The 25,395-nt window shown below is 39.0% G+C and overlaps 1 protein-coding gene across 7 annotated transcripts in view; it reads left to right on the top strand.

Annotated features, from left to right (window-relative positions):
- The window catches only part of LOC119658370 (roundabout homolog 2), a 278,873-nt gene extending 267,855 nt beyond the window's left edge, over positions 1-11,018 (top strand). For 5 of the 7 annotated variants that reach the window (XM_038065742.1, XM_038065734.1, XM_038065752.1 and 2 more), the window contains one exon: positions 433-11,018. In XM_038065742.1, the coding sequence (XP_037921670.1) occupies positions 433-1,003 (571 nt within the window). In that variant the 3' untranslated portion in view covers positions 1,004-11,018. The remainder of the gene's footprint in view (positions 1-432) is intronic. The other 2 variants (XR_005250224.1, XM_038065780.1) reach the window with 2 other exon arrangements.
- The last annotated feature ends 14,377 nt before the right edge of the window (positions 11,019-25,395 follow it).

The raw sequence follows: 25,395 nt of genomic DNA, 5'->3' as shown, positions 1-25,395 counted from the left end.
CGCGATCGACATAAACCTGGCATGTCACATTTTACTTGTTTAACACTGTAATTTCCAAACGACTCCCAATATCAAAAAATCACTTTGCCCATATATTCTACACTATATCTAGATACAATTAATGCCAAAAAAAAATTCCTCGAATCCGTCACACGGGATGACCCTCTTAAACCAACAAATAATAATGATTATATTGTAAGAAAAACAATTACAAAGTTCATGTCCTCCAATTATTCACCACCCTTGTAGGTGGAACACAAAGACGAAAAAAATAACAGAGATAAGTTGAATGAAACAAAAGTAATAGAGAAAGATTGAAATGACAAGTTCTCCCATAAAAGCACAAATCTGAAATATACCTACAAGTTTCTTCCCACCTTATAATCTTTAGAATATCTTGAAATTGAAAATTTCCAAATTGTTTTATTCCAGAAGTTGCAACAGTTGTGATGCCCTCACATCGCCACAGCTTCCGAATCCCGAGTGGTATCAACCACTACAAAATAGTTCTAATCAAAATCAAATCTACACATGTTCCTCTGACTGTTCGGATAGTTCGTTACGGAATAGCCATCAAGGACATCATCACGCGCACAACAGCTATCACAATCATCACCAGCATCATCCGCACCAGCATCATCATCAGCAGCATCCGCAACATCAGCAACAGCAGCAGCAATCGCATCCTGGTGCATCGCATAGCTTAGTACATTCCGCCGATAATAGTCATGATAATCTTAAGTCAGGTAGCTACATTCTAAATCGTTGCAACGGTAACAATGGCTTCCAAGAATCTGATGAGACTGAACGCGAACATATGCTTAAATCGACATGCTCGTGTGACATAAGTGGTGATACGGATCAGAGAAATTGCAGCGAATGTTGCAGTTCGCGCGACGGCGATACTTGCTCCTGCAGTGAAAGTTCTTGTCTCTATGCCGAGGCTGGAGAGCCAACGCAGAGTATACCCAGCAGTGCAATGACCAAATCATCACCGAATTAGGACTCGATAGGAACCCATATTTAACTACTTACTACCTAACTAACTATGTATGAGAAACTTCGTAACGTGTAAGTAGATACTGAACTTCTTATAAACGAACATAATATTTATGACGATATAAGACTATACACTCATATATATACATGCATATACGTACATAAGCAACAAATTGTGGCTACAAGAGTTTGTTCCTTCATGGTGGCGACCGACCATGTGAACCATTACTGCCAGCCAAACGTCTCCGAGTAAATATGATTAAGTCTAATCGCTGAACTTTTGTATGATTTTTTTGCTGCGAGAATATTCACATCAAACGCGATTGCCTCCAACAAAATTGACGGAGATAAATGTTTGCCCATGGTTGAGGAACAGTTTAAAAGGAAGCATGAGGCATAATCAACGAAATACCTGAAACTTTCCGTTGTCACCGAAAGTTCAAGAAAATCACATTTCTGGTAATGACAAACCACCCCACAAATCTCCTAGTTAATTCAATAAAAAAGCCTCAATTCTAAATCAAAGTGTCCAACAAACAAATAGCGGCCTAAATACGTTGCCTACGGGATACCAATAATTACATAAATTTCTGTGTAATCTCCAATTACATAGTCGTAGCTTGAAACGACTATTGAAGTCCGTATTGTGCCAATCGTAAACGTAAGGCACCGGAAATCCTTCACATTGCGACCACGACACACTATTAAAAACGCTGGGTAGACCGTGTACGAGTCGATCCCCTTTCCAAATTACACCGACCCTACGCGTGCTATACAATGTCAAAAACGATTTCATGAAAGCAAACGCATCGCACACGATTCCTTGAATTGACACTATCGATTTTTTGTATGCATTTTTATTGTTGTTCAGTTTAACGTCCTTTCATCAGGACCATCCCGTTTGCCAACCTCATATTAGGACAAGGAAATTCCATATAATAAACCCTATTTTGATCCATTTCCTCGTTTGTTCTGAAGTTAAAAGTAATGATGGGTGTATAAGGGTGATTATCCCTTTAGAGTCCTTTTAAATATGCAGACACAGTTGTTCAGCTCGCCCTTGCTCATTCTGAATTGCATTCACTTTTTATTTACCTTTATTTTCAATATGACGGGACTATATCCGTTTTTGCTGAAATAAACTGTGTTAGATATGTACGTGGAGTTGTTTGTGCTTGTCGAAGTTCTCGAACCTCGTCCTTTTTTGTTGCCCCATACACAGCTTAATGCGGTATTGTTTGATTTTCAAAATAGCCGTCCTTTTTAATCCACGTGCTATTCAGGACAGCAACAAAGAAAATTTAATCCTTTGGATCCTCTTAAAATTGAGGACACAAGATGCATGTGTGTCTTCGGAAATGATACATTGATACACTAGCTTCTATAAGTTTGTCAACATTGCAAAGGATTATTTACGTTATTAAGGATTTGATAACTACCTTAATAACATAAGTAATATTTAGACTTAAAATGCAAACCGTATTGCTTTAAAATTGGATAGCTAAAAATATCGGTAGATTCTGGTTGCCCACAGTGCTAAAAGAGTGAAAACTAGTTTTTTCCCTGAATTCTATCAGCTTTCAATCATGTAGCGCACCGTAATGAACACGAAGACTGTCGATGGTCAGGATTGGAATCAGAGTTAATTATTTTCATTCACGAAAGCGGAGCTATCATTTGGTTCTTAAATGCAGCTCTACCGAAATTGGTATTCTCTCACAGATGCTGCAAGTTTGTCTTAAACTAAAGGTCAGGAAAATTGTTTGTAGCATCCAATGTAAATGTCTTTCTAGTCTGTCACGATTTAGGTTGCCCGCCAGAATTCCAATCTCAAAACATTTTAATAGACTCACGGCTCAAGAATTTTCCTTGTTACCCACTACCGCTATTATCTTCTGCTGGGGATCAGATCATCCCAAAATTCAAGGAGAGAAAGCTTCTAAGTAGGAATACTAATTGCAATGTTTGCTTTTGTGCTTTTGAAGATTAATTTCCATCAGGACAACGTGGCTTGAAAATCAATAAATCAAAGGACAAAAGAACCAAAAGAAAGTAGATATATTCACAAACAAGAGGCTATTCCCATCAAATCATGCATTAAGGTTACTCGGAATTCAGCACACAAGTACTATCCCGAAGGCATCCTTCCAATAAGTAGCCTATGAATAGCAAATTAAATTTTAGTGTGACCCTTGTGTATGACGGGTATGGATTTCGCAGAAAATGATGATTAACAACGTACCTAAAATAACATGAGGATGTGGCTAAGGACGGTACCTTGCGCTTTTGTCGGATTTCGCCGAATCGACAAAAACGAAATTGGCAATTTGCCGATATAGGACAAGAACGGTAGCAGATGTTTCTAAGAGGGATCCTTTCTTTTGGTAGATGCTTAATAGCACGTGCTTGTTATGGTAAAGAATGTTTAATAATTTTTTTGTGAGGAAGGATAAAAGTGCTGCCGGTACATAATTTGGATTAAAGAGATAATAGGTTTCGTATTTCTGCATAAAATTGCTGGGCGTTGAATAGATTCTTTGTCGTTAAGTTTGTTGGTTAATTTGGAGTTAAGCGAACATATGGCGAAAGGATTTAATTATCTCAAATTGAGAGAAATGTCAACAATTTATCGTAAATATGAAATTTTCCTGTTCATTCCATTCATTTTTCATCCAGTTTATGCAGACACGTAGTGATTTGTTTCCTTGTAAGATATTCTTGGGTATCAGAATCGATTGGGAGTAAAACACAACAGTGTTTCTCTCGTGCGACTCTTTGCAAGAAAAACCATTTTTAAAGATGTGATGAGTGAAATAGTATTTGTTATATTTATACCAAAAGGTTAATAATAATATTCAGAAAAATAATCGTGAGTAGGTTTTACAAACAAGAGTTGCTTGAAAAATAGGGACTAACGGTTTCGTCCAGGGCAGAGGCAACTCATCAGACGCTGCCTCACCTCTGCCCTGGGAGCAGCGTGACCGTAAGTGGGAACAGATCGAAGACGCTCCTTTATATATTCGCCAAAACATAGCCACTCCCAGGGCAGAGATGAGGCAGCGTCTGATGAGTTCCCTTTGCCTTAGACGCAACCGTTAGTTGCCTATTTTTAAATGCTTAGGTGTCATGCCCCAAACGAGGGATCCGTGGAGCAAAAAACGTGAGAATAAGTTGCTCTCCATTTGGTCCGGTCCAACATCAAGTGAATGTGGACTTAGGATCCCTTACTATCCTAAACAATAAGAGTGGCTTTATTTTCTACAGTTACTTAATTAAAACACTTGAAAATAGATCCGAATTATACTGTACATTTTTTACTATTTAAAATTTGCCGCAAATGCGTGTTTCGGACATAATATCCTTATAGAATTAACACCAAAGAAGGCTACATGTTGTGCCTGAAGCACGTGTTTGCAACGAATTCTAAATAATAAAAACTACAGTAATTGGAATATATTTTAATTATCATGAAACCTCTCCCTTACGCTTCCAGATGGCCTTGCGGCGACGAAGGTCACTAACACAATCACCATCTCAATCAGCTTTGAGACAATAGTCTCCCTCTGCCTATGCATAAGCCGCTCATGAGAATGTAATCTCCTGCTGGAGGCAACGCCCCCCAAAATTTACTGATAGCTGATTTAAAGCAGAAAATCCTGCTCTAGACTTGTCCGCCACTACTTTGATTTGCTCGAAAAAAATCGTCTTCGAGTCGAGAGTCAATCCAGTACATTTAACCGCTGACTGTTGACTCCTGTAATCGTCTCAATACAGGAGGCAGAGAGAAAATTCAAATTCCTAGTCAAGTTGACGGTTTTCTTCCAGCGTAAGGCCGAATTCATGGACAGTCTTCCATCCGTTTACCCGTCGAATCTACATACCACGTCTGCTTTATGCTTGTTAAGTAGTGCGTCCGGCACCAATTGCCGCAACATAATCTGCATACCAAAAAGGGCACAATTCCTCTGATATGTGAAGTCTTACTAGATTATCATGGGGAGCGCCCCTGGGTACCGGGCCTTTGATGGACCTCTATACTACCCTCAATATCATCTCCATTCTCATTTGGCCTTAAAATGTCTTATTGCGCATATCCGTATCTCCGCACATAAAAAGGGTCTTGTGATGTGTCTAGCATAGCTGTTTATCTTAAGGAATTGAAAGCACTTCTATAGTAACATCATTCCGGTACTGCTCGCTAACTAGTAGTAGGCCTTATTTGACCTCCGGAGGGAACTGTGCTGGCAACTCGTAACCGGTTACACTCTGTCGCATGCTGATTTAGAAGCTGCGGCTCATGTTGTTTTAACGGACACCGCCCGGCCCCTACTCTCACCAGTCGCATCCCCGCAGAGAACGCAACTCTCCTTTAGTCTTCCCTTAGTGGTATGCTATAATCCTGTCAGATCAAAATGTGTGCCTGTAATGCAACCATATTTTCCGAAATTCCTGCACTTGTATTCTACATATTAAACTAACAAGTTTCACTTTTCTGTTACAAAATTTCTTCGGGTACTGTTAGGCAACGTCTACCAGTTTTTGTTCTCGAGAGTTCAAAGAGGTGATGCCAATCCGGATATTGATTACTTTTGGGCGTTAATGTTTCAGGGCCTTTTCTACGTCGGTCTTTTCAGTAAAACAAATGAGGTGTCGGATTTTCAAAGGACACATAGGCTCCATACTCAAAGCTTTCTCCAGCAGATCTTTTACCGTCTCATAAAGCACGTCCTTGTCGGCTGTGTTCGGACTCGTTTCAACAAAGATTCCGGCAATCTTTGTTTTCGATATGAAAAATATTTTACTCCACTGTCTTCGGACTCGATCTTATAGCGGATCTCGTTGAAAATTGCCGCGTTTAATGCCCAGAGCTGGCGGGTTGGTCTCCTTCACTTTTTATTTAGCTGTGCGTTATTTGCACTGCGCACTACAACCAGCAGGCAACCAGTTCTTTCTCCATCTCCACTGTACGTTTGGTTTTTTTGTTTGTCTATTCTCTATAAAATGTCTACCATAGCATTATGTGCAAGGCAACGGGCCACATACTTATTTGGGATCCCATAGACGGATTTCACATTTCGATGTGGAATACCCTTGGTGTCGCAATGACAATTTGTAAGGTGTAAGCTCAACTGTGGGATAAAAACTCATTGTTATGAATCTACTTCGTTAACTGAAATGTCTTAGTAAAACCCTTACTTTCAATGAAACTGAAATTAGTGTTAGTTTATTCCTTTTGATCATTGCAACAAATATAGTGCTAATTTCGAAGCATGAATTTTCAATATAATATCAGCCAAGAATGTACCCTTTTCATTCTGAAATGACACCACTAGATTATGTTATTTTGGTTCTGGTTTGCTTTGGAATACAAACTGCGTATACCGCGATTCTTCTTTTCAAGGAAGCGGGTCTCACATTTTACAATTGCGATTCGCCGTTTTGAACTGCGGTACCACACACTCGGACTACAATAGGTGAATCATGCTATATCTTAACACTTCTATTCAGGCAGATATCCGTCACAAGCCTTTGCGAATTAAGGAGTGCATCTTAAGAAATATTCAGACTATTTACTGAAGAACCATTTACCAAGACTGATTTTCTGAAGGTCATAGTTTGGAAGTAATGTCTTATTAGAAGAGTTATTACAGACCTTATGGTCAGTTTCTTAAGCGACAGTAAAGGCTGCAGTTCATTTATTTAAACTCGAAGTCACTTTTGGTGTATTGTGGGAACTAGAATTCCGCTCCGACAGATTAAATGGAAATCCTTTTCAGTGCTCCTCTTTAGTGAGCTTTAGTTGGCGTGGTATTATTTGAAATTCATGCCATTCATTCATTCCATCTTGCGTATGGGGCAATTATGCGTTAGGCCGTTGTTTCTTTCCCGCGAATTTTCTCAATTGCAAAGTCCGAGGAAGACAAATATCAGGATGAGGTGTAAATATCCCAACATCTTCGAGTGGACAATGCTTTCCTTCTACACATCCAAAATCTAAAACAATTAAGTGATCACTTTTCAATTTAGTTCACTACTCATTTCCTCCTCCCCCCCTCGCTCAGATTCCTCAAAGAAGAAACATGCACTTAAAGTGCTCGTAGTTCCTGAGCGCAAGAAATGTTTACACTTACATGCACCTTGGGAAAAACGACATTTTCCTTAAAGAAGTTTAGTTAGTGTTTGGTGATTATCACCAACACCATCTTTCATTACCCAATGTCTCCAACATCACCAATTATTACTTATCACTAGATTGATATTTGCCATGCATTTATCATATTCACAGTGTAAAATGTACAGCAGCTCCAAGTAGGTAAGAATGAAGAAAGAACCTTTCATGCCAGTCAAGACAAGAAGCAGGAATCTTCTGCTTCTTTTCATTTCTACAGCAAGATATTTTCACATGTAAAGAACACGGAGTCCTGATTCTTATGAACGAGTATTACTTAGAAAAAATATCACTTATCGGCGCATGCATTTGCTATTGCCTCGTTCGGAATTGCAAAGAATCCCTATCGGTAAAATTTATCACAAAAGCCCAAAATCATTTTAAGGTGCGAAAACCAGCCTAGAGAACAAAGATTAACCAACCAATAAAGCGACGTTGACAGCGACTCTGTACGCGACAGCAGCTACCGCCACTTGTACTTCGAAGAATCGTGATGTTTTGTATTGTAATATCACATTAACATGGACATTACAAAACATTATTTATTAGTGGTGATGTTACACCCTATATGATATCGTTTTCATGGTATTACATATACCGCATGATGCATGATGCACGGACACGGTACATTAGCAAGTGAAGCCAATTTAACACTTTCTTGCCTACGTATTAATGAATAGGTAATAGTGAGTCGCTCTTCAAAATTAGTATAATGCCTCATCAATTATATTGCGGCGGATTTGGACCACTGTTTGTATCCTCAAACAAAAAAATGTCAAAAAGTGGTTAAAAATACAAATTTTCTTTCTAAATATGAAGGTATCAGTACTTGAAAAACTCACAGAAAAAGGCATTCAACATAAAAGATTTCATAGTAAAGTAGCTTCCTTCAATGGTGTTTTCCGCCTCTATAAAGTGAGCTGACAAATGCCTTGCCTTTAGATTATTTTCCACAGCATTGTAATGACGGCGGCGAGGTAATCCACCTCCGAGTCCCGTTAGTTTTGTTTTTTTTCCTCCCTGCACATATATATGATATATATATATATACCGACGCACGCATATCTTTACAAACGTACACTTTCATATTATTTACACATCCGATGGCTTGGCAATGAGTTTAAAGGGGACTTCTAATACAGTTGGGTATAAAGACGGGATGCAAAATACTTTGTTGCATCTAGTCATCGTTGAGCACATAGCATAATATGAGGCACGTTACTGGAAAGTTTGCTGCAAATCCTTACGAGTTAAAATAGTATCTTTTTTGTGAGTTTAATAATAAAAATCGCGAAAATCTGGGATCTGGGCCATGAATCGTTTTAGAGTACTTCATTCGAGACCGTAACGGTACACTACAGGATAACGGTACCTTGTAGGAGACAATGTGGCCGCTGATGATTATTACTCTGATTTGATATAGGTACTAATTCACACTATAACCAGTGAGATTTGAACCGCAACCTTCACAACGATAGCGTAGCGCTCTAGCCACTGAGAAATCCGGACATTTCTTGTGAATAGTCTGACATACGAAACGTATATACGCTATGTTATTTATAACCAAATAGAAATAGTATTTTTCTATAATATTTTGTGTCAATTTATGAATGTACTACTTTAAACCAAAATCACTACTGAATCTCAGTTATCATCACTCTTCCTGCAGTAGAATCGTTTTCTCTTAAGGCATACGATTAAGCCAGGGATATAAATTACATTTAGCTGAACTGTTGAAAAAGCGGGTATCCTATTAGTTCCTTTGTTGAGCACCCAATTAATATGCGGCTGCTCGTCGTTAAAAGATCATACAAAAGTTCCGATAATATCTGTAACGGCACAAATATAAGTTAATGAAAATCGCACTTTTAGATTTATCTAAAGTTTTTCCGGACTTGAAATATACTTTTTCCATTAGAACGAAAATACCATATGATAATTAATTATATTTTCAAGAAAACGAACGACTTTTTGTAGCCCGTAGGCAATCAGAAACGGAACAAAATAAAAAAAATTAGAGTGATCTCTCAATGGTTAGTGTTGCATTATTCCCTTAGTATAAATTGAATCTTTTTTCAGACTATAGAAAACCTACAAGACTTATTAAACACTACCCCAACAGCGACAATTCGATATGAATACATACATTTTCTTATAAAGCAAAAAAACAAATAACTTTGTAATAAAATATTTTTATCTGAAAAATCGATTTTGATAAAAATCATTTTTATACCATGAGAAATAAGCCATAATAATACTAACAAAATATTTGTACGAAGAATTAAACTATTTACATACATCCATTGCGCTGAAACTAAGTAGATATTTAGAAAATGAATTAGGACAGAAATTGGGACGTTCGTAAACAGGAGTGTGTATATAATAACCCTAAGATAATATACAACACAAAATTAAGCAATCGGAAACAGGAAAACGCAACAGAAAACATGGTTTATTAAAAAGAATAAATAACGGTATCAATGTACTTGTCAAAACTGATTAGAGTCATAAAAAATAGTTTCTAGGGATATTTTGGACTGTACATATACAAAAGGAAAAGATACCAAGACTTGATTTTGTAAAGAAACCAACCGAAAATTTTCTCCTCATGAATTGTCCTAGACGACCGATAAACACACAAAGCGTGAGATACATAGAATCATAAAATAGGCATATATCTAACGTATTTGCGAATATCATGTAAAAAATTATTACACATAAGGAGTTAGAGTAGAGTAGCTATTTAAGAGTGGATGTGTGGCATCAAATCTACTGTAATTTGAAGAAAGTCCTCGGCAAAATTGTGAGAAATCTGGAATTCGTTAAAACATTTCAAATCTGGAAAGGTCAAACATATTCTGACATCGCGCGCAGAAACGCTTTTGCACATTCGAACCCAAGGGTATTGACCGAATTTTAAAATAAAATACAATTTTACTAAGGAAAACGATGCCATAACAAAACACTTTGTACCTGTGATACGTTTTAATGTGATAGGCGCCATTTGTTTCCTTCTTTTCTAATTTTGTTAAATATGACTAGAAGAGATGAAAAGGAAGTTTTTTATATTTAAATTGTTTTCCCCTGTTTTAAAGAACATTTATAAAACCTAAAATGATGATTATATCAAACAATATTGAAATCTGCTTTGAATTCATACAAGTAACTTATAAACAGCGAAAAATGTAGAATTGAAATAATTTGATATGTTACGAATATGTATAGAAATAATAACCCCGAAATAATCATAGGAAACAGCACATACTTAAATGAAATACGAATAGTTGAATGAAGAAGGCTTAAATATTTTAGCTGAAATTGTCAAAAATTTGGAACAAGCTGTCGTTACACTGTACATAGGTATTAATGAATTATGAAGGGAAACATTGAATAAAATTTCGCAACACATGTAGCTAACCGTTGTAATGGTAATAAATACCTAAATAAAATACTTTTTAATGTAAATATTTGGATCTGTACACACCGACACAAAAAGAATTATCATACAGGCAATATATTTCAAAACGGACATTAGAATCTAGAATACAATGTACTCGATCGACCTACTTGAAATAAAAAAAACACAAATAATAATGGAAACAAACATAAGAGCTATCACTAAAAACGAAAAAAAACACTTACTATCTAATTTATAAAAATCTATCCTAAATACGACTAAATAAAAATCGATAATTAACGAAAACAATGTAAGTTTAGAATCTATATAATGTTTAGGATCGAAAGATATAATGCCATTGTAGAAATTTTGAAAGAATGGAAATTTCGATGAAAGGAAAAAACGAAAATTAAAAAATATAACTAAATAAAATGACAAAAGTTTTTAAATATATATGAGTTTATTATTTTGGAAAAGCAGTATTGGAAGCAATTCAATTCTGAACGAGGTGAAGAAGGTGAGTATGTAACTCAAAAATTTCATTTTGGTGGCATAAGAAGTGGAAAAGCAGTATCTAGGCGCTTCAGGTATGTGTATCTCTAATCTAAAAATAGTTGAGTGCAGGATTGTTCCATTTCCACGTAGCTCTTGATGTTCATAAATACACTCTAACATTCTGTTACATGGTTACAGTAAGTTTACATAAAAAAACGATTTCGAATACTATGACTTGTTAGTAATAGTAGCATTTTCACCTTAACAGCACCATGCTTTATATCATAGCTTATGTTGGTTAAGACGAGGGTCCTCTCAATTTTCAAAAATGTATTAATATTCTCTTATTACCTACATTTGAGCCGATGTCGTTCGAGGGGGTTTTCATAAATCGATAGCTTACCTGTCCCAGAATACGTTGCTGAAATCTCAGAGAAAAATTATCGGAATTATCGGGTTACTTTATGACCTCACGAAATCTGGTAGCGTTATTTAAATAGTGTATTTATAAATACTTGGCGTCAGTCCCTTGTACTAGTTAATTTATATTTATTGTAACTGCATTTTGTTCATAATTCAGAATGATAAATATTTTCATATCTGAAAGGGGATATTTAAAAAATTTGTTTTTTCAAAGCATTTTCGCAAAACAACGTTTTTCGCATTTGTGGGAAAAATTAATAAACCGATCATTACGAAATTTGGAGGTACGATTCTATGATTGCCAAGAATATGAAAATAATGCATAGTTAGTAAAAGCAAATTGGGAAACCGGAAGCTTGGCGCTTCAGGTATGAAAGGTTTTGTGTATTTCTTTTATAAAAAAATTTGAGGGGACATTTGTTCCATTTGTACCTAGAAAGTATAATAATATATGCATATATTATGCGAGAATATCCACTATCCCGTGATACTCACATTCAACGACTTGAATTTGCAAAATAGTGACAATTTTCACCTATTATAACTTTGTTAATAATGGTGGAATTTCCCCCAAACTCATGCTCGACACTATAGCCTATATTACTGCAAATTCATTCTAGGCTGAACTTAAAATTATAGTAATGTATTATTATTAATTTTAGTTGAACAGATATCGGTATAGAGGGTATTTTGCAATATATGCAGCATATAGTTCCAGCGTCTTGATTTTTTTCATGTTTTTCGATGTGTACTCATGTGGTTTCCCCCACTTAGGGCCTACATATTGCCCAGGGAGACCTTCATGAATTTTTAGTTGTGCAGTTTCTATGAATGGCCCCGTGAAATAAGTGACAACTTCCCAGCCGCCGCACAAAGTATTACAAACTAACACTGGAAAGTACTAATCAATGGCTTTCATTTGATACAACGTGAGGGAAAAGAATTGTACACTAGAGGTGTGCACAACATCACCTTAATAGGTAATGTGATACTATATCACTTTTTACAATTACAAAGTAATATCACAAACATCACCTTTCATTACTCTAGTCGTAAATCTGTTATATCACCAACGTCAAATACATACATATTAACAGTCGTCAGCTAATAATAATAATAATCGTTGGCGCAATAATCCATGTTGGATCAGGGCCTTGAAGTGTGTTAGAGAACTTCATTCAAGACCGTAGCGGTACACTAGGAGGCAATGTGGTCAGCATTGCGCTCGCCCGAGATTATTACCCTGATTTGACTCAGGTACTTATTCACAGCTGAGTCGACTGGTATCCGACGTCAAATCACGATACAAATTCCACTGCCACCAGTGAGATTTGAACCGCGACCTTCCGTATGACCGTCAGGTAATAGTACCAAATATTTCTTATTATTAAAGTAATTTGCCCTGCATTTATTCCATTTCAAGGCGGTTTTCGACCGTCAAGCGCAAATTTCAGGGCTATATTTGGGAATTAATTGCAAAGCAACATTAAAGATAATCTAATATTTTTTTTTTTATTTAATTTGTACCTTATTTTGAATTTTTTAATACATTTTTGAAAAATATCTATCATTTTTTTTGTGTCCTTGAAACGTTCTTGCCGTGGTCCTCGTCGAAATGTTATGGGTGACTTTGAGGTACCAAAAAGGTCATTTTAAATACCCAAAATAGGCTATGTTCGGGATTTTTATTATTTTTAAATCTAGCAATTCATTTCACTTCTCATTTTATCAAAAAGTTGTAATTTGCGCTTTTTTTCACCCTTTAAAGCCTGCGAAAATGGAACAAGTCAAAATTTCCCAAAAGTGGTTCGTGAAGTCATAGCAAAATTTTCACCGAACAACTGAAACAAATTTATTGAACTCGATATACATTTCTGGTAGAAGTGAGCCCGATGTATTAAAAAATAAAGTATAGTATAAAACATGATTTACGATTCAATCTGTGATGTCAGAACCGTAGAGTTCTTCTTCCTTATAAAGAAAATGTTCTCGATGGGGGCATTTCCCTCTGTGTGCTGAATTCGGACCCTTTTTGCACCGTCGCTGACCCTACATTTGGAGCGGACAACGCATTTCTCGTCTCCCAAGGTAATCCTCAACACGACTTGCAAGATGGACAAAATCCTTCGTCAAAGATAATTACTAAACTACTAATCTAAATACTAATTTTGAAGGATTCGTTGCTGTTTTGAGTGTGTGCATCCAAGCATCTTCCTAGTAACATATCAGAAGACAGATTCTTGTATGTCAATTTCAGCAACTGTCCCTGCGACTGACGGGAATTCCGCCATCCTGGAAACTTATGAAAGTCCCTTGGTCCTCGACCTGACGCCACTTGATAAGCGGAAGGGCCGCGCGCCACTAAGTACTCGAAAAAACTGCAGGTGTTTATATTCCCCCTCCGAAATACCCATGAAGGAACGTGTTTTTGTAACGAAATCCTTTCTGCTTGATATGCAAAAAAAAAAAAAAACACGACAGTAGAAAATCTCCTTAACGAACGTATACGGCATCAATATCATCAAGATCCGTATAACACACAGCAAAATATTTAAACGTTGCAAGCGTCACACATTTTCAAAATCAACTTTTCAAATCAAAGCCAGCCGAGAGAACAGAAATATTACGTAAACCAACACCATACGCACATCAACCAGCATCCAATTACTTAAAGCCAAGAATCTGCATCCCCACCACATGCAGCACACGCACCCAAAATTATTTTTCAGCCGAAAGCCAACCCAAAAACCAGGAAAAGCAAGCAAGCCCAAAGCCTCCAAAGCAAGCTTACGATGCTCGACATTGGTATCGACAACTGTTGCTCTTTTGTATGTATGCCCTCACCCTCTGGGCCGTTCGTTTGGTTCGGTGGCAGGCTGATAGAATGTCGGCCAGTTCCCCATTCCACCAGCGGTTGAAAGTCTGAGTATGGATGCGTCACATGTCTTGGAGATGCATTGTGTCACATGAAAAGCTTTTTCTGAAGGCTCAACTGGCATAGTAGCTCATCCAGTGCTTTTGTAAGCCTCCCTGATGTCTCTCTAGGATCTGGGTGTGCTGATTCTCCACCATGTGGCTATCTCCATAGTTCGATAATAATTGTCTTGTGATCGCTGTGGCTCTAGTCCTCGCTAAAGTGCCAAGGCATACAAAGTGACACGTTGGCCACATATCTAACTGCACAAAAGCCTTTCAAAGAATTCAGCCCTTTGCATTATTCTCTTTGCTTCCCCACTCAAGGGCCCACGCACTAAAATCACTGGCAATCATCTTCGGACTTCGTTACCTTACGTCGTGAACAAGATTATCCAACGTGTTTTCAAACTCAAGCAATGTGAGGCTGGACGGGGCATAGCGCCATACACGCAAACTGTACTAATTTTGTCCACACATAGCCGCTGGCAAATTGACTGATAATGCATTGTATAGTTTGTCTACCGCAAGTTTTTATCGTCACTTCACCTCCACCAGTCGAGTCTGTGACCCAAACGCCCCTGAGCAGGTTCCTGTACGGTTCAGTTTCGATGGCACCCTCTATTTCAGACTCGTCGGTGATCTGCTCAAGTAAAAAAAAGTTTTGCTGACATTTCCGCCTAGGCTTCTTAGGTCGGGGTCAGCTTTAATTTTTCTTAGAATCTCAATATCTCCGCATACTAGAGCTTTCCTTTGCTGGACATTACAATTGATTTCTTTGATTTCTTCTTACCATTCTTTATGCTGGTACTCCAAGAATGAACTTACGGTTGTGTTTTAAGGCATAAATTTCAGAAAGACGCATCATTGCAATTTTTCCCATATTTTCCGAATGGGTAGTTTTCGAAAATGGGTCCTGTCTGACTTTAAGTATGTACCTTTGACTCCCCTTCTCCCATTTTACAATAGATGCCAATACTTGATTCTCCCTCTGAGGACAATATGTATCTAGAAATTTACATTCTGTGTACTGCCATTAAATAAATAAACTAAATAAAATTCGTGAAAGTAGTATTTCGGATCTTTCATTTGATAATCCAGATGGCTATATTCGGTGGAAAAAAGATTGCGTGCCACCGTGGGAAACCCCCTTTAAACTTCACGAAGAGTAATGCCAGACTGTGAATGGAATTTCGTATTTCCGATATGTCCACCGAATTTCATTGGAATCGATGTGTTTACGATAGGCACAAAGCCCCATAAACGAACCCGAAAAACAAAAAAGGTTTCTCTGTTTGATTGTGAGAAATAGTGGATAATAATTCAATATGTGAAATGCCCCTTAAATTCCTCTTCTTTGTTCAAATATAGTGAACGCTTTTGAAGATTTTGTGTAAAGCAAAATCTTATTAAAATTGGTTCATTGCCTGTTTATTTGTCTGTCATATGGACTTTTTTCAGAAATGGTTATACCTTGTGGCACGAGATTTGGTGGTAAGGTGGGAACTGTGAACGCTCATGCATGCCTTGAGTAAGATCATCCTGCATTAAATTTAAGAGGAAGGGGAGGGTGTGCAAAAAAAGCATGTATTGAAGGGAACCGGGAAAAATCTTAAGCTTTGCAGCCGAGCAAAAGCGAATGCTTTAAGGAGCTCTGCTCTGAGGCGAATGTAAATCCATGGGGGAGCGCCAATAGAGTTGTGAAGGGAAGATTCAAAGGCCCTTCATTTTTCATCACATGCCCTACCCTCTGTTGAGAATGATTCAGGGATTATTCCCCCAGCAAGAAAGAGTCTCTGAAACCGTTCAGAGATGCAACGGCGATTCCGGCAGTAACTACAGTTAAGCCCTTGAGTGTTTAACGTAGTTCGTGGGGACTTAATCCTACGGTCTTCTTCAGACACGGATTGATTTTGTGACCACAATCAGAGTCCCGCTGAGACAAGCAAGAAGGGTACCAGTCTATACCAAGAGCATGGCTTAGCATTCATACTGATGGATGCAAGAATTACCTAAATCTCTACCGAACTAAGGAGTACGGCACCCGTATTGAAACGCAACACCACGCCGAGGCCCGAAGGTCTCTTCTCACTTGAGCACAACCACCATGAAACTCCCACTAGGGGGGCCTTCACCGGAAGTATGAGAGTCCAGGGGCTACACCGGTTCCCATGGTACCAGTATACCCCTGGTAAGGTTTCGTGACCAATTTGCCACTTCAGATGAGTCCCCGTGCAGACTCGGGTCTGATCGCCCTAATTAGGCCTTTGGAGCATTCGCCTACTGCATCACGGCCGGCAAACCAAAGTGAGTTCAGCGTCTCCCGGTGCCACTACTATGTAGGTTCTCCTCAACCACTTGGTTTTGGTTTGGCCGACAGGGTTGCCACCCGGTCTTCGTCACCGCCACCCCTGAGCACCGGCAGTAACTACAGATGAGCTGTTGAAGATTTGCAGGATAACAAAGCTCTGGGTCTGGAAGTAACACCTTATAGGCCCCTTAAGCTCGCTGTGAAATTCAGACTGGGCATGTTCGCTGAGTTGTTCAAAACGTTCAACAATATGGAAGCGGCAGAAGTTGATACTGTTGCCCAGAGATGGCAAACCTCCTTTTATGTCACCTTCCTATAGACCTGTCTTGTCGACATCTATTATTGATTGCTTTCAGTTGTTGAAGGCCAATGAGTCCGTTGAGTTCGAGAGTAAGGGTTCCGTAAAGACAGATCAACCATTGATGCCATCAAATTGGTTATTGAATTCGCGGAAAGAGTAGTGCCAGCAAATATTGCGTGGTAGTAACCCTGGACGTGGATGACCAATATGAGTCGTATACAGGAGTCCTTGGCGACGATTATTATTGGATAGCTATTTGCGAGAACGAACATTCTGGTATAACATTGTTGATGGACCCACTGCCGTGAAATATGATGTAAATAATCTTCTGGTTCTGGAGGATACCACAGTCGTGGGTTGTGCCAACTTCATGGCACTGTTTGTGGTCGCAAATTATCTGCAAGATGCTGAGTTGTACTCATGCGAAGTAATCAGTGCCGCTAAGCCTTGGTTGGCTAACACTAAGCCGGAACTTGCGGGGGGAAGGACGGAAGCGGTCCTCATTACCAAGCGCTTTCAATCGCATTAGAATTGAAAGGCATATCATCACACCCAAGCCAGCAATCAATCAGCGAAATGATGTTCATGCACTCTAAAGCCAAAGAGGACACGAAAACACGTAAGGACGCAATAGTGTCGGAGCCGACAGCAACACAAATGGTGGTAAGAAGCTCTTTGGCAAAGGAATCTTTCAAAGTGATGAGGATACCCCAAAAGCGAGCAATAAGTGGGGAAAGGGTCGTAATAAAGAGGTACAATCTCTCCGATGAATGGCCAAATGGTAAAAGGAGAAACGAACGACCGCGTAACCTAGGAAGTTATTAGGCAGAAACTTACCTGGCCATATGGAAAAAGCCAATAACTGCACCGAATATTCTACTTGGAAGAAGGTAGAAAGTAAGAAACAGTTGCAAAGGATAACCAGGCCAGATGCGCTGATCATGTCGAAATCCAGCCGGTTGACGTACGTGGAGATCTTGACTAAAGTCAAACAAGTCGGGAAACCGGAAGCTGGACGCTTCAGGTACGAAAGGTTTTGTGTATTTCTTAGTACGTAGCACGTAATATATCCATATATTATGTGAGAGTATCCACTTTCGGGTAATATTGACATGCATAGTCGTCAATTTTCAAAGAAGCAACGAATTGGAGGTATTATAACTTTGTTAGTAATGGTGCGATTTCTACCAAACTTGGTAAGATCATGCTCTATATCATAGCCTATATCACTACAAACTTTCATGGTACTAGGATGAACCTAAGGGGGGTTTCTAACCAATTACAAAAAATTGTAGTAATATACTATTATTAACTTTATTTAAATAGATATCGGCGTGGAAGGTATTTCGGAGCCCAGGCACCATATAGTGGCAGCCTCCTGATTTTTTTCAGATTTTTGGGTTGGGTAGTTTCTGAGAATGGCCCCCTTAAAGAAGTGATCACTTTCAACCCCCCGCGCTCCCCACCCTTTCAACGAGTGTCAAAACTAATATCGGCTTTGAAAAGTACTAATTGAGACCTTTAATTTGATACCCTACATGACTATATTTGGTGAAAAAAAATTCTATACCCCCCTTTTGCATGTATGGGGACCTCCCCTTAAATTCGACGTAAAAGGATGTAATTCACTGTATGCGTGAGCGTTCACAGTTCCCACCTTTCTACTAAATTTGGTGTCAATCGCTATAACCGTCTCCGAGAAAAATGCGTGTGACGGACAGACAGACAGACAGACAGACAGACAGACGGACAGACAGACAGACAGACAGACAGTAAACCGATTTTAATAAGGTTTTGTGTTTACACAAAACCTTAAAAACATACCTCCCTGACTTAGCTGAGTGTCAATGTTATACGTAGAAGACGAACGAAGAAAGACGACTTGCTGCTGGAGCTTAAACCTGTGAAAGAAAGTCGAAGCGTCACAAGGTGATACTGCGAGGCAAATGCGACACGACTTCGGAGGACATAGGGTGACGCACAGATGGCGTCAATAAGTCTTCCTGTAGGAGCAGCCAAAAAGGGCGATTAAAGCAGGTAAAATATGTATGTGTTGAAGCAATAGTCTGCCAACTACGTGAACATGAAGTAGGGAGACCGGAAACTAGATGCTTCAGGTATGAAAGGTGTTGTGCATTTCTTTTATAAAGAGAGAAATTTGAGTGCGCATTTGCCCCATTAGCACGTAATATATGCATATATTATGTGAGAATATCAACTTTCAGTCTTGAATTTGCAAAGAAGCGACAACTTTGACCTATTATAACTTTTTTAGTAATAGCGCAACTTCCACCAAACTTGGTAGGATCATGCTTCATGTCATATCTTATATTGCTGTAATTTTATTAATTAATTGTGTGGCGCTAGAATGAATTGAATGGGGGTTTTGCAACCGATTACTAAAAATTATAGTAACATACCATAATTAACTTTATTTGGACAGATATCGGTATGTATGGTAGTTCGAAGCCTAGTTTCTCGATTTTTACCAGATTTTTGGATTGGGTAGTTTCTGAGAATGGGCCCGTTAAATAAATTATCACTTTCTACCCTCGCACTCCCCACCTTTCCAACAAATGTTAAAGCTAAAACCTTTCATTTGACATCCCCCTTTTGATATATGGGGACTCCTTCTTAAATTCGATGTAGAATGATCTAACTCACTGTATGCGTGAGCGTTCACAGTTCCCAATTTTTCACCAAATTTGATGTGAATTGCTAAAACCGTCCCCGAGAAAAATGCGTGTGACGGACAGACAGGCAGATAGCCATCCAGACGGACAGATAGGCAATAAACCGACTTTGTTTTATACAAAACCTTAAAAATGCTTTAAGTGCTGGCAGTTTGGGAACATAAAGAAGGATTGCACTAGCTACCAAGATAGACCCAATCGGTGCCAAAACTGTAGACCAAAGAGTGGAACGGAACCAAAATCCGTATTCTATGTGGAAACTAAAAATATTGACGGCGCCCACAGTGCAGGAAGCAGTAATTGCAATGTTCAATGTTGACCAAAGGCAGCAACAACTTCTGGGGTTGCTACATTGTTGGCAAAAATGTTACCGAATGTAGGTGCCCTTAGACAAAGCCGTCGGTTCCTTATCTCAAGAGCTTGTCAGCTCCATTCATTTTACACAAAACCTTAAAAAGGAAGAAAGGGGTAGAATCATGACAAGCTGCAGTTAAGAACTGATCCAGCCTTGGGACGGAATTCTTTTGAGCAGTTCCATGGGAGAGTGGAAGGAGAAGTCTCTCATAACCGCATGGCAGGACCCAGCATCAGGTTTCGAATTTTTCCAGGTTCCAACGATGAAAAAGACGACAAGTACACGAACGGACAAATATTGAATCGATTCTAATTCAACTGTTTCACAAAGAGAAAAACACGTTTAAGGTTCGATAATCGATCATTATAAGGACTTACAGTCATTCGGCGATTTCTTCCCATACTCTAATCCTTCAGTTTCCTCGTAAATGCCGGTATACTGTATGCTAGTTGTATGCATATGTATGTCGGAATATATAAAAGTTGGTACTCTGTCTCCAGTAGAGGCACCGACACTTCCAAGACTAAAACTTCGAAATTATTTCGAATTTTGACTTGAAATTTTCATGGTTTATTATAGAGAGAATTGAGAGAAAATTACCAACATATTTAGATGAAAAAAACTGTTGAAGTTATTGAACCGGTTACAGGTATTCCCCCTTAAACAATTGAAATACGACCTGTAGAAAACAATCAAAGGAAGCATAAAGAAAAGCCCTAAAAACCTCTGTGACGAGACTAACGTAAATCTTTGGGCCATAGTCTACAGAGTCTAAAAAAAAGGGAGGAAACCATACTCGGAGTAGTGAACTTAGAAGATAAATTGCTGGAAGTATGCGAGAAAATAATAGAAAGCGTGGGAAGCTGATTGTATGCTGAACAACACAGTGAAAGCTGCTTGGCGATGTTGTCAGCAGAGTGTTGCTGCGACCTTAACGACTAAGGAAATCGGCAACCATTTCTCAGAAGTAAGTCCAATTCAAATTGAAATTGAACACAATTTAATATCTTCCTTGATACTTGAATATCGACTGCAAAAATTAGCTGATATTATTTGTCAGCCATTCACCGTAATCATTTTTCTCGGAAAACCAAAATCAAAATATTTTTTGATTTTCTGTTGAATTTCCAAATTACCTTGTAATTCGTTGCTTCCTTGGCAACTAGTTTTTTCCCTTGAAATTCTTAGAAATCGTAGAACATGGCGGAAAAAGATTGATAATATTAAATCTCGTGGGCGGCATACACTTTACCATATCTCTGACAGAACTACGTATCTGGAAATCTCCAAGGGAATCCTGGATAATGTTCAGAAGTAGGTGTAATCATTTCTACTATATTGGCCATTAAATTCTGTGTTGCCCAAGTGGAATGAAAAATGAATTATCCTTTGTGGAGTCATATCCGGTGCTTATTCTATTCCATTTGGCACATGAACTCTAAAGCCGGTTCTTAGAAATATTCAGGTATATTGATCGTGTATATCGTGTCGGGCGTCGAAATAGCTTTCTAGAGAGTATAATGTTTTTAAGATGTTACTACTTTTTCGTGGGTATCATAGGGCGACCTACGTCCTATGGGCTGAAAATGTAGTTGCCGACAACGACTTGGTCTACGACTAGAAATAACGAAAATACTCTCACCAACTTGATGATAGGCACTCAAAGGGACTCACATCAGCTTTTATATCTCAGGTACTAGCGGATAGAAGATGGGTGGACGCTTCCTGTACTACGTGGAAGAACGAGGAATGGGATATGTTTTATTGCAGGGTTTGTGAAACTTGTCTGTCGTAGGCTCAACCTTCCCATGTCATGTTGCCTGCCAAATTGGAGCGCTTGCATATTATATCGTATTAGGCTTTCCAAGTAACTATGAATCGTTTCGAAAGGACGAAAAAATTGAAGAGCCATTTTGAATAAGCGCTCCTAGATTAGGTGACTACAGCCGAGCAAAAATACTCATATGTTCTATAGGAGTTCCTTCATAGCTCGACACCCTTTACTGAGGCTCCACTGATTCGCACCATTTTGCGTTTTCTTCAAATACTTTTCCCATTGAGTTTTCGGGCTTCCAAAGACCGGGAAGCGAATATGCTTGACTTTTCCAATTTTCGAATACCCTCCCGGCGAAAATAACAATAAATGGATTTGATGGGTTTGTTACACATTTCCGAAAAGGGTAACTTAGAAAAGGTCGATTGCCTAGATATTTGATGGCAATATAGAATCGAGACGAACCGTTATTTTCAGTCTATATGTGGAGCTTGTAATGAACATATCGATTGGAATAATTTTTTTTGGGGGACTCTTACAGATAGTCAACGACATCTTGCTCGCGCCACGCTTCCGAGAAGGGCAAATTCACGGCCAGAGAAAAAATGGGAAATAAGATCAACGCAACGAAATTGAAGCAAGACGTTCAGTATTTCATGTGACTTGATTTTTGTATTAAAGCAGCTACATATTGACTGGCAGCGAATCAATTATTAATCGAAACCCGACCATTGAAGCAACAGAAGATCCAATCAAATGTTGCTCCTTTATTAATTCTATAGAAGAGACATTGGTTTGAATTTCAGATTTCGTTTGTTATTGTTTCCTTGTCCATTAAGACCCATGAAATGACTTCATTTGGAAGTTATTGTAGAGTTGACAAAGAATCTGTATGGGCAGTTTACCTGCATGCCATTTATCTCATGTATCTTTCAGTTCTTTGTATGCAATACTTGCAGAACTGATTTGCACATTTAACCCTTCAGTTGCTTCTGATTCTCGGGTTATCAAATAAAACAGAAAAACACTGAAAAGGGAAACTATGTACATAGCATTCGATGGTTTATAAGGACCAAATTTCTGCCAATTGCAAAATGCTCTATTTTATTTTCGGTAAAAATAGGTTACTAAGGGGACGATTTGAATACTCCACATAGGTTGCGCTTGTATGGTAAAGCATTAAACAAGATTCAATATCAACTTCTCTATCCACTAGCATGGATGGATGCACACAACGTACAGGTCTGAAGTTAGCCTTATAAGGAGGATATTTATTGTAAAGAGAACATAATGGCCTTGTTATCGACCAGTCGGTTACAAACGATCGATGACCAGTGTCCATTCTGCCAAAGTTTGCAATAATACCCAGCCTGACATTTTCTGGCCTGCATTTTTTAACTATTTTTGGATGTTACCTGAATAGTGGACAATTGTGGAATTGGACAAAGAACCCAGATAGGTTGACTGAGTGAATCGTCATAATATTTGTTTTTCCGGATTAATTTTCAAGAATGTGACAGGGAAAATATGATTCAAGCAGATCGATACTTACTTTGACACTAAAACTCCAAAAACTGAAAGGAAGCTCAGACCTCTCTCAAGAAGAATCACGGAAGTTTTTGCAACTTTTATTGCAAGGTGAATCAGTTGCAATGATTTTCAACGGATCACTGCATTCGAAAAAAATCTTATGGCTCCATTTCCAAACTGTGTTTCCATTCATTTTCCATTTCATTTTTCACAAATAAATATTCGCCATGTACCGCTGTAAAGTTTTCTGCTTGAGATGAGTCAACCGGCTCACGCACTGAGTGTTAGACCCTCGCAACGGAAAGTTCGAACTACCAACTGAGGACCCAGTTCCCCGCCCTCCTTGCCGTCATCAAAGGATTGGACTGCCAATGTTTAACACATCGAAGTCAAAAAATTCCTTTCATCAATGGGAGGGGGCAGGGAAGTCATTAATTCAAAAAATCAGGTGCCTTCGTCAATCGAGCTTAATCTTTTTTGCTAGAAGAAGAGCCAAAGTTTCATGTGCAACAAGGTTTCACCTGCCAGCTTTCCCCAGCATTTCGCAGACAATGTTGTAATCGGATAGTTTGCCTGAATCTGTATACAATTGCTGACGAATCTCGTCCTACTTTCGGCAGTAGCAGGAAAATCGGTGACCCCATACACAAAGCCATTTCAGAACACACAGTGAAGAAATTATGCCTTACCAATCTTGTATAGGTAAGACAAAAGACATCCATGCACGCTTTGCCATGTTTTCTGTTCAGCCACGAACTTAAGTTTCCATCTCCCTATTTTCCCAATTTCCCCATTTATTCAGTGTTCTTCATGAGCAATCACCATTACAGTCGACTTTGTGACAGTGTCGTCGAAGAGCTCTTTGTCTTGGTACTTGTGGAGAACGCTTATGGCACACTTTTTGCTGAAGGCATAAGCCCAAGCCCCCCATTGTACAGATAGGTGAGTGGTTAGAGCGCAAGGCTGTCATACGGAAGGTCGCGGTTCAAATCTCACTGGTGGCAGTGGAATTTATATCGTGATTTGACATCGGATACCAGTCGACTCAGCAGTGAATGAGTACCTGAGTCAAATCAGGATAATAATCTCGGACGAGCGCAATGCTGACCACATTGCCTCCTAAAGTCTACTGTAGTGTACCGTTACGGTCTTGAATGAAGTGCTCTAACACACTTCAAGGCCTTGATCCAACATGGATTGTTGCGCCAACGATTATTATTTCCGAGTTATCACAATCTCGGCAGATGACGGATTTTACCTAATACTAGCATTAAGTGCCAAGCATTTAGGCTCGGACGATTCTACATACTTAAAAACTAAAGAGGCACTGGTGGTGGTGGCGGTGGTAGGTCAGTGGGAGAATCCGTCGAGTACTCCCCGCAACATCGAGCACGTATGCAGAATGGTGTACTTCTGCATGGTTTGAACCAGACTGTGCGAAAGTCCCAGGACATCAAGGGAAGCCGTCAGGGATTTAGGTGGAATACCTGTAGCTGACAATATTATGGGAACTACAACCACCCGCTCGAGACGCCAAATTTCTTTGATTTCCCGAGCCAATGGCTCATAGTTCATCTTCTTCTCCACGTATTTCCGTTCAATGTTGCTATTATGGGGGATAGCAACATCAATAATATACGCGGAGCGACCCGTCTTGTCAACTAGCAGTACGTCAGGGTTGTTGTGTGCGGTATGGCGATCAGTCAGAACTTGCCGGTCCCAATACATGCTGTAAGCAGAACTATCAAGTACTGCTTCCGGCTCATATCGGTAAACCGGACATGTTCCCGTGATCAGCCCACGCTTATATGCAAGGTTTTGATGGATAACCTTACATACAGCATTATGCCTGGTGATGTATTGCACCAGTGCCATAAGAGTACAGCCAGAAATGAGATGGTCCAACGGCTCTAACGTCGAACCACACATCCTGCACTGGTCGTTCTCCACCCGTTCTTTCATGATGAGCTTTTTATAAGCTCGGGTGGCGACCACGCCATCCTGAATGGCACACGTGAACCCCTCCGTCTCAGCA

This window comes from Hermetia illucens, chromosome 1 (assembly GCF_905115235.1).
Source record: "Hermetia illucens chromosome 1, iHerIll2.2.curated.20191125, whole genome shotgun sequence".
NCBI lineage: Eukaryota > Metazoa > Arthropoda > Insecta > Diptera > Stratiomyidae > Hermetia > Hermetia illucens.
This window is presented reverse-complemented; position numbering and strand designations above follow the sequence as displayed.